General features: G+C 41.2%; 1 protein-coding gene across 2 annotated transcripts; it reads left to right on the top strand.

Annotated features, from left to right (window-relative positions):
• The first annotated feature begins 225 nt into the window (after positions 1-225).
• LOC143469761 (uncharacterized) lies at positions 226-4,373 on the top strand. 2 transcript variants are annotated; one of them, XM_076967567.1, is made up of 4 exons: positions 226-1,413; positions 2,906-3,047; positions 3,154-3,382; positions 3,475-4,373. In XM_076967567.1, the coding sequence occupies exons 1-4, from the start codon at positions 552-554 to the stop codon at positions 4,120-4,122; spliced, it is 1,881 nt and encodes a 626-aa protein (XP_076823682.1). In that variant the 5' UTR covers positions 226-551; the 3' UTR covers positions 4,123-4,373. The 2 variants fall into 2 exon arrangements, with proteins under 2 accessions (XP_076823682.1, XP_076823683.1); XM_076967568.1 differs by having other exon boundaries at positions 228-1,413; positions 3,154-3,355.
• The last annotated feature ends 5,819 nt before the right edge of the window (positions 4,374-10,192 follow it).

Raw genomic sequence — 10,192 nt, 5'->3', positions numbered from 1 at the left:
ACGTATGCTACTTGCTTAAATGAGTTTTAAAGCTCACAATTGCATAAGTCACTTTATTGCCTTTTCTTTGATTGCACAACAACGATCGATCAACGAACTGACGGTAGCAGATGTTTCCTTGTGGCCCACATATGGCGGAGGAATAACGTCGTCAATAGCACGTTGGATAGTGCATTTTTTAAATACAAAAAAAGGAAAAAGTCTATTGCAGTACAAGTATCCATTACGCATTGAGCAGTCTGGTAAGACACAGACAGTTAAACAGTGCTCGGAAGGGGACAGTGATCCTACGTTGAAGTGTGTGATTGCGTAATTAAGCTGTATCCGCAATGAAATGTTTCGACATTGGATTTTATATTTGCTTTATATTATAGCTGGCTTACACAACTTTAAATCTGCTCTCTATAATTTGTAACTCAAATAGTAAATTTTCTAAAAGGGTATTTGTTGGTGATCCGGTGCTACTACTAACTACAGTAATATCAGTTTGTTAGTTTTAATTCAAAAATACGTGACCTATATTGCATGACATACATTACGTGGCCTATATCATGGTCTCACTCTGTAAAGGTTACATACAAGTGAATAAAATGTCAACTGTCGGCCCACTTTCTCTGTATGAGTGGTGTAGGCAATCAATCGCTAAAGCGATGTTTGATCGTTTAATCAACGAAAGTAACATCTTGTGGTCGAGCGAAATGCTACTTACTTTCGTTACGAGTAAACTGCTGCCGCGATTAACTTCATTAGAGGTAATGCGAGCTTTCATACTGGCGTTAGACAAAGGTCACGCTCATTTTACTAATGAACAAGAAGATTGTAGCAATACCGGCAGCGAGGATATGAGGTGGCGCGTGATGATAAGTCATTCTCATACGTGTGCTGAAGTAGCGGATAAGAATCAAGAGCGGCGGTTTCGAGCAATGGCATTATCAAGACATTGCACTTACGTCATTATGGCGACTTGGACTGAAGATAGCTTTTCACCATCCTGTTTAGTGGAGGAATCATTTCCAATCGGTTTATCACGAACAATGAGACATTGGTTGATATTATTTGCTGTGGATGGCTTCCTTTTATGCAACGACATCAGTCAATCGGCATTTTTGGTCAATCCATCTAGTCAGCAAGCTAATTCATTTGCAAGTGTTTTTCTTTCGCGTATTTGTAGTTATCATGTCTTGGATGCAAGACAAACTCATGCAAACAACGCGTTTCTGGATAACTCCGTCCAGCAGCAGATCCGTAACGAGATTATTAAAAAACGACAAAGGCATCCGTTGAAAACGTTAGACTTACGAGAGTTACATGAAAACGATCAGTTCATAACCGATGAGGTGATAAACATGTTGATGTGGGCACTACAACGAAGGACGGACAAAAATGAAAACAAAATTTTGCCAATAAAGAAAGGTATTAAAAGTCTAATATTTGAATAAAACAAGTAACCATATAGCCTATATACAGGGTTGCCATACCGTCCTTATTTCTAAGATTTGTCCTTATTTTGAAGGTCCTTGTCTTAGAAAATGTTTTTTTCCTTTTTTCTAAGAAATGTCCTTATTTTCACTTGCGTCCTTATTTTCGTCTTATTTTTAGGGCAGAGGTTCGTATTTTGGGCATTTTGACACCTTTAGTATACCATTTTGTACCAAAGAGATACAAAATTTAAAAACATGCAGATAGTCTCTCGTTTTTTTTTTGTTTTTTTGTTAGGAACATTGGTTGCTTTCTCCTGTTGTGCATTTATTAAGGTGATATTCGTCTTTCGTTTCCTAGTCGTGCTTATTTTTGAGTTGAGACCGATGGCAACCCTGCCTATATAGCAGGGGTGGGCAAACTGCGGCTCGCGGGCCGCATGCGGCATGTTTTTTGGGATCACGACATATGACCGTGAACAAACTCACCGGCGACAACTGGTAGTGGACAACTGACCGTCAACAAATTGGCCGGCGATGAAATTAACCGTCGATAAATTGGCCGGCGATCAAATTAACCGGCGACAAATTGGCCGTCAAAAGGTCAAAATTCTAATTCACTATCTAGTCGCGCATCAGCTTTAATCTCAGCCAATTAAGTATGTGTATTGCAGTTAAGGTTGACTGATTTGTCAAATAACAGTTTGTGTAAATTTTAGTGCCCTTATTATGTAGTGTCATATGTGTTTTGCAGTGAACTTCTTTTAATGTTGTTACTCGTATTTCCGGAAATATTTCTGTTTATTTAAATAAATGTTTCAATGTGTATTGAAATAAAAAAAAATTTTGTTAAAAACAAATATTTACTTTACATATCTTATACTGCCATCAACTTAAACACAATAATTCAGCACTTGCACGGTCAATTTACCTCCCGGTCAATTTTCATTCCGGTAAGTCTGTTCCCGGTTAGTTTGTTCGCGGTCAATTTACATCACGGTCAGTTTGTTTGCGGTCAATTTACGTCACGTTCAGTTGTCCCCGGTGAGTTTGTTCGCGGTCATTTTCCCGCGGTGATATGTCGTGGAACCATGTTTTTTTGGGGCTCTTCTAGTCGAATCGTAAAATTTCAAAAAAATTGTAAAGGCTACCAAGAGTACCGTTAATGAACGTTTATCTCTTTTACTTTTCCTTACTTAGGCCAGCATTGATGACAAGATGTTGATTATCCACAATTAATAATATTTTTCGATTGAGGAATGCAGATATGGAACAATTAAACGACATAAACTATTTATGACGTCATAAGTTCTTATGACTTGGCTCGTCAGTAAAAAATTAACAACCAAAGCGGCTCTCGGGTTCAAAAAGGTTGCCCACCCCTGCTATATAGCATAAATCTTTGAGTAAATATATAAAGTGTAACGTTGAATTGTATAACTTAAATAACTTAAAATAGCTTTAAAATAACAAAACTCACTTTTTAGAACAATGCAATTTGGAAATTCCTTCAATAAAGTTGGGATTAGCTTACATGGAAACATCGTTCGACATGCATTCGAACAAAGTGCTGTCAGTTCTACGAGAATCTTATACAAACGGTTTCGCAGTGGATCTTGCTTCAATTAGGTAAAATATTTAGCAAGTCCTGGTGTTCCTTGGAAGCTTCTCTGATAAGATTTCTTATCTTGTAAAGTATATCATAATATAGTTCAATTTCTTGTACATACTGCAGGTTTGAGAACGTCTGTTTTAGTACAGTAGAGCAAATCTTGCAGACGGTAGTGAATCCTGCGGACATTCGCAAAATAAATTTTTACCACCACGATCCGAACTCAATCTTTCAGGCGAGAGAAGGATTATCACGTTTAGTCAATTTAGAAAAATTTGTGCTTGCTTCGTTGACATCGCAATCAGACAAATTTTCCTTCACTGAGGTATCACACAAATTTTCCTTCACTGAGGTATCACACAAATTTTTCCTATATTAAATGGATTTTTTAATGCAATTTTTAACTGAAACAAAAATGTGAAAGCATTTTGTTTTATTTTGCAGACCTTTTCAATGTGGAACGACATCTTTGTACACTGGCCTAAGCTCAGGGCAGTGAAAATTAGTGGCATTCGTATGTCGTTCTGTGACAATGCCAAGGGCTTCCAAAGTAATGCTTTACATCTTCCGGACTCGTTAATTACCCTGAAATTTGCCCATGAAAGCATCACAGCTGAAGCCCTGGAATGGTTAGCCAGGTGTTACGAACAGCTAAACACATCGCAAAGCTCTTCAGGAAAAGACAACACGTCTGCATTATCCTGTTTGAGGCTAAAGTGCGAAACCTCTTTGACAAGAAACTTAGAATTGTGGAATAGCTTTCTTCAGTTTTTTGAAAAACATTTGTCTTGCATTCGATCCTTCAACTTCGATCATTGCAACATGAACGAAAACCAAGCTCGCGATTTGATAAACCTGGTAACTTCCCGAGCAAAATGTAGCTCATTGCGACGTTTCGGCATCAGGGAGCGAAACGTCAGCAGGGGATCTTTTTTAAAAATCTTCGACGCTGTTATATCCGCTTTACCGGATGAGGTCACGAACAGTGGGACAATCTTTCATGGAACAGAAACGAGTTACTTTTCCGCTCATGTGCCATTCGCGTCAGATCAAATTGTTCCCGAAATGTTAAGAGGATCTTGGATGATTTGAAAAAGCGACCGGACGAGTAGTTTCGAGTTGGATTACCAGTTCAGAGGTTGAAATTTTTGACAGCCAAGGAGAATTGGACCATTAACATAAAGATTAACTTGTCTAAATATTTAGTGTTTTCCCGTGTTTGACTTTGTCACCTCCTCCGTTTTTGTTTTTTTGGCAATCAATTCATGTTGAAGAGTGTAGTAAGCCTACAGAGATTTTAACTTGTTTACTAACTATATCAATAAACCATTGGCAAAACCTCACATTTAAATGAAGTGATGGACAATAATAATTCAAGCATGCTGCAATATATACTGCAACCGATGGATGGATATGCAAAAAGGTTGAATTTAGCTAATTAATGTTTGAAAACCAAGAAACTGATCAAAATACTGTAGATTCGAATGTAGGATTTGTTCGGTGAAATAGTGACAGTCTTGTAGTACATATATTATTTATCTTGTGTTTTACAACATGGACATAATAAGACAACACGTCATAAGTTAAGCTCAAATCGCTGTCGACTTAGTAAGTTACATTACACAATGCCACCTGGTTCGAACATATTGGACGGAACGACAATCGTGAAAGGAGAGAGGGATACCGACTGGGTATAAGAAAACTCTTGTGCCACAGTGATCTCAGGAGCTGAATCATGATAAAAATTTAAACAATCTCGGTCTGGAACGGTTCCCATTTCCAAGGGGACGCTTGGAGGCGCACAGCTGGGGGCAGGAGAATCCATCCTCGAATCGGGCAGCAGTAACTGTGAACGCACCGTCAAATGCTTCTGGCTATTGCGATCCATAGGTTTAGGGCATTCGGTCGCACTTAGTGGCGCCAATTGCTTGATAGTGAACAAGTTGCCCAAAACGAATTAACAGCCGAAAAACAACGCAACAACTTCAGGTCCCAACTTGTAAACACTCTGTAACACAAAACAAGTCAAAAAAGAGAATCGACTGCCAACAAGTCAGACCTAAAAGCCTAACTTCAGTTACAAGCTCCATTGCCAACCAGGTTGGATTTAGGCTAGGAGCTGAACGCCGACCAAACGAAATCAACTGCCTTCAAAGCAAAGTTAGGGGCCTTGACTGAAACTGGAGCCTATTGCCACAACGGCAAGTACTGGGACCAGATATAAGAAATGGAATACAAGACTTGGGAACCGGCTATCGCGGATCAGGCGAGGCAAAGGGAAACCGTAATCAATCTTCAACACGGAAACTTTGGAACTTCAATTTTGCCAACCAAGCGTTAGATAAAGAAATCGGAATACATCGCCTTACTGTTGCCGACTAAATAGAACATGATTCGACTGGTTCCACGGCAGGTTTTGGTACTAACAGTAATTGGAGGCTAAATCAAACAGGAAACCGGGATCAACTGCAAGGTTTGAAACCAAACACAAATCAGATTCTACTGCTTCCACGGCAGGGTTTGAAATTTAACTATAGCTGACTAGGTTAAACCAACAAGGAAACCGTTTCCATTGCTTCCACGCAAGGGTTCAGGACCAAACACAAACGCGATAGTAGCCTACTGACTCATCGGTAGGATTGGAAACTTATCTATAGCTGACTAGGCTCAACCAAAAAAAGGGAAACCAGGACCTACTACCTCCACGGCAGCGTAAAAACTATGCAGTAACTTAGTTTTATCTTGCACGAAGACCACAGAAATTCCAATTTTCTCGATCAGCAGCTAATAAATTAATGGAGAAAAAGTTGTAAAACAATGTGGAGATTCAAATTTATACCGCTTGCCAACAAGGCAGTAAACCAGTACTGTAGGGTAATTTTAAAAGTATGTCGCCTGCCAACTAGGCTGATTTAAAACTATGTTAAACCTTTTCGTGAATAGCAACAGCTGTGGCGCTGGGTATAGGTCTTACATAATCCGCATAAAGACCACAACGTTGCAACTGCCTGGACCAAATACAGGAACACAAATGTTTTATATCGTGGCTACTGACAGCCGTCAATCCAGTCTACTGAAAAACGCAGTAATAAAACTGAAAAACACGTGTATAAAACGTCATAATTACTCCATTGTTGCATTTAAAGGTGATGGTCCATAAGTATAAATTACTTAGGCAGGGGAGACTTCTCACGGCTAGAATTTTATATCTATGTGTTTCAAAAGTTTAACTTAATTAAGCATTGATTCCAACATTTATATTTCGCTTTTTTAATCTGCAAATGTTTAATAAATTGCCGAAATGAGGTCACAAACTTGCTTTAACCTGGATTAGCCTTTAAATGAGCCAAATTAAGGGCAAAAATTGCACTTGCAGCAGAATTTGTTAAAAAATCTAAAGTACCAGTTCAGATTACTAAAATGCTGTTCAAAACATTAGCATAACATAAACGAAGCAAGGCCAACGAAAATTTCTCTCGGCATTGAAAAGTTCATTTCCCAAATTTCTATTGTCTATGAGTTTGTTTGTATGGCAATAATTCAAGCATGCTGCAATATATACTGCAGCCGATGAAGTTACAGTATATGCAAAAAGGTAGAATTTAGCTATTTAATGTTTAAAAAGCTAGATTAATAAGAAACTGATCAAAATACTGTAGATTCGAATGTAGGATTTGTCCGGTGAAATAGTGACAGTCTTTTATTACCTATATTAATTATCTTGTGTTTTACAACATGGACATAATAAGACAACACATCAAAAGTTAAGCTCAAATGACGGTCGACTTAGTAAGTTACATTACACAATGCCACCAGGTTCGAACATGTTGGATTACGGAAAACAGCTTTTGACGTTCAACTTCTGACAGTTCCAATTTGTCCAAACATAACTCATCGTGCAGTGCAGACAACTCAACGTCGGCATGGCTCAACAACCTATTCTCATCCTGCCTCTGCCGCATGGCGATCCCGAAGATTTGGCGCAGGGCCAATGTTATTGCCTTGCTAAAGCCTAACAAACCCAAAGACAACCCCAAGAGTTACCGTCCCATCTCCCTACTTTGTGTCCCCTACAAAGTCATGGAGAGGCTCCTGCTGGCCCGCCTTGACCCTGTCGTTGACCCGCAGCTCCAACAGGCTGGATTCCGACGGGGAAGATCGACAGTCCAGCAGGTGCTGAAGCTCACCGACAACATCGAGGACTGCTTCGAGCGAAAACAGAAAGCGGGTGTTGTTTTGGTAGACCTCACTGCTGTCTATGACACCGTGTGGCAGCAAGGCCTAACCCTCAAACTCCTTCGGATGATCCCTGACCGACACCTAGTGCGTTTCATTACTAACATCTTGTCCAACCGCAGTTTCACCCTCAAGACCAGTGATGGACAAAACAGCCGCCTCAGGCGGCTGAAAAATGGCGTACCCCAGGGCTCTACCTTGTCGCCAATGCTTTTCAACATTTACATCAGCGACTTGCCACAAACAACTTCACACCAGTATGGCTACGCAGACGACCTGGCTCTTCTCTACGCCAACACAAACTGGAATAACGTGGAAGAGACCCTGACAAAGGACATGCAAAACATCGCGGACTTTCTTGAAAAATGGAGACTAAAGTTGAGCCTGGCAAAAACAACAACTACAGCGTTCCACCTCAACAACCGGGAGGCGAACCGCCAGTTAGCTATCCAACTGAACGGGACTGTACTGCCTAACAGCCAGCAACCACGGTACCTTGGAGTGACACTGGACCGCCAGCTAACGTATAAACCACATATTACAGCCCTCCGAAGCAAGATATCGGCAAGAAACAACCTTCTAAGATGTCTGGTTGGATCCTCATGGGGTGCATGCACCTCCACCCTTCGTACAGCAGCGCTTGCGATTGTCCACAGTGCTGCGGAGTACGCTGCTCCAGTCTGGTGTAGAAGTGTACATGCAAAGAAACTGGACACCACCTTAAATGAGACCCTCAGGATCATTACTGGCTGCCTCCGTCCCACTCCTGTTGCGTTTATGCCGGTGCTGGCAGGCATCGCTCCTTCCAAACATCGGAGAGCACAAGCAACTCACAAGATTGCATGCCAAGCCATGGATAGCATCAACAATCCCTTACACGCAACCCTGGGCGGCCAACCCCACGGTGGCCGTCAGCGGCTGGTTTCTCGCCGCCCCTTTAGCAGACATGCTACTGCACTTGTGGCCGCCGGCTTCAACATCAACACTGCATGGTGCGACGACTGGAAAGAAGTGTCCCGCCCCCCCCCAGTTTAATGTGGAGCCCTCCATCACTACCCCTGCTGGCGCAGACTCTCCCTGAAAGGCCTGGACAACCCTGAACCGCCTCAGAACTGGAGTAGGTCGTTTTGGCGAATGCATGCACCGATGGGGCCTCAAAACATCACCATCATGCATTTGCGGTGCAGAATCACAAACAGCAGAACATATCCTCTTCGACTGCACCACCCATGGGCCAAGACGACCTAAAGACCCCTGATGAGGAAGGGAAGAGATGGCTGCAATTGGTAGCCGAATATGCTTGAGCCGACCTCATACGAAAGAAGAAGAACGTCGGCAAACTTATTCTCTATGCAAGTCCTGATCCATAGTTTGAACCTGGTAGATTTCCCGTGGTGGATTGCTGTGAGCTCCGTGTATGTCAGAAGCACGTCGAAAGTTTCTTGCACGTTGCCTGTGACAGCGTCGAGCGATGTGACCATATTACCTACAGTTAAAACACTGAAGTCTTCTTCTCTCTTCACGAGGTTCTCTTGTTGTCTTCATTTCGCAGTTGTCAAATTTCGTCCCGAAGTTTTTCGACAGTTAGTTTTAATTGGGATGCGTCCGTTCTGCGTTTTCAATAATGCTCTTTGCTGTGGCATAAAAATCCGGTTGTGCATTTTTAGAGTTGTCGCGTAAGATCTGAGAGGCTTGTTGACGGTCTCTCAGTCCTTGAACGAGTAGGTTGTACAGCACACTGCTGTGCATTTCATGCTGTTCGTCGTTTGGATAAGCCATTTTTCCCAATTGGGCTATAGCTTCAAGAAAGCTTCTTACTGCGCTGAAAGAGTTGTTGCATGGCATGCTTTTGTGAAGATAGACCTGAAGCCGTGTCTTTTACTTGTTGAATGAGTTCGTCATAACTCAGCTCGTAGAGTTCTTTACGACCATCGGTCATGGAGAATTTCATGTCTTCCGGTAAGCTTTGTAGAAATGCATGTTTCTTTGCCGCATCCGATGCTTTAACGCTGTCGCAGAAGGATTCGAATTCTTGCAGAAAAGATGAAAAACTATTGCCACGTTGGTAACGAGGCGGAGAGTAAAAAAAATTCATGCTTCTTCAGTAAAACTTGATAAAATCTTCTGTGTATCTAAGAAGTCCTGTCGTGCTCGCCAGTGTTACGTTTTTACTGTCCTCAGTCTTAGATACACAGTAGGCACATCTTTTAATAAAAGCAGCTCAGTTAAGTTGTCATGCACAGCTCATTTCAAGAGCTTAAATCAGGACTGACTGGGCGACTCCTTGTTGGACACGTACGAGTCGAAAGAAAATACACGTGTGCTCAATCAAGCACGGAAAAGCGCACTCGGCCGCATGGGAGAACGCAACAAAACACAGCGCAAAAACAAATGCAACACCAGTAACGCGTGGTCAAGTCAACAAATAGGAGGCAGGAGAGCAAAAAATCCGACACCTGCATGCAGTAGCCACTTCTACATTATAGTATTTTAGGAGTATACGTTTGTTAATTCAGCTCTTATATACTCGGTAAGCATTAGCAACTATATTTAATTGTTAATATAAAGTGTCCAACTCGGTTTTGGAGTCTTAATATTTATATCTGTGGCTATTATAGGATTGTGATAATATAATAGTTAATGTAACATGTGGCGTTAAATAACATTTGGAAATTTAGCATTCTCGTCTTTAAGTGTCCAATCAGTGAAGCATAACACTGCGTGACGTAATCGATTACTTCCTGCTTATTGTGTATGCATTATGAGTTGTCAACTTATCAGTCTTCTTGCTATTACGATCAACGCCGCAACATGTACGTCTTTATGCCGTTGCTGTACCAATGTTTTATCTAGCTGTATTCGTTCAAACAAGCTTCAATATAATCAGAATATACAGTTGTCAAGGTGAACAATTAATTCTAAAATT

The sequence above is a fragment of the Clavelina lepadiformis genome, chromosome 8, assembly GCF_947623445.1.
Source record: "Clavelina lepadiformis chromosome 8, kaClaLepa1.1, whole genome shotgun sequence".
NCBI classification, from domain to species: Eukaryota; Metazoa; Chordata; class Ascidiacea; order Aplousobranchia; family Clavelinidae; genus Clavelina; species Clavelina lepadiformis.
This window is presented reverse-complemented; position numbering and strand designations above follow the sequence as displayed.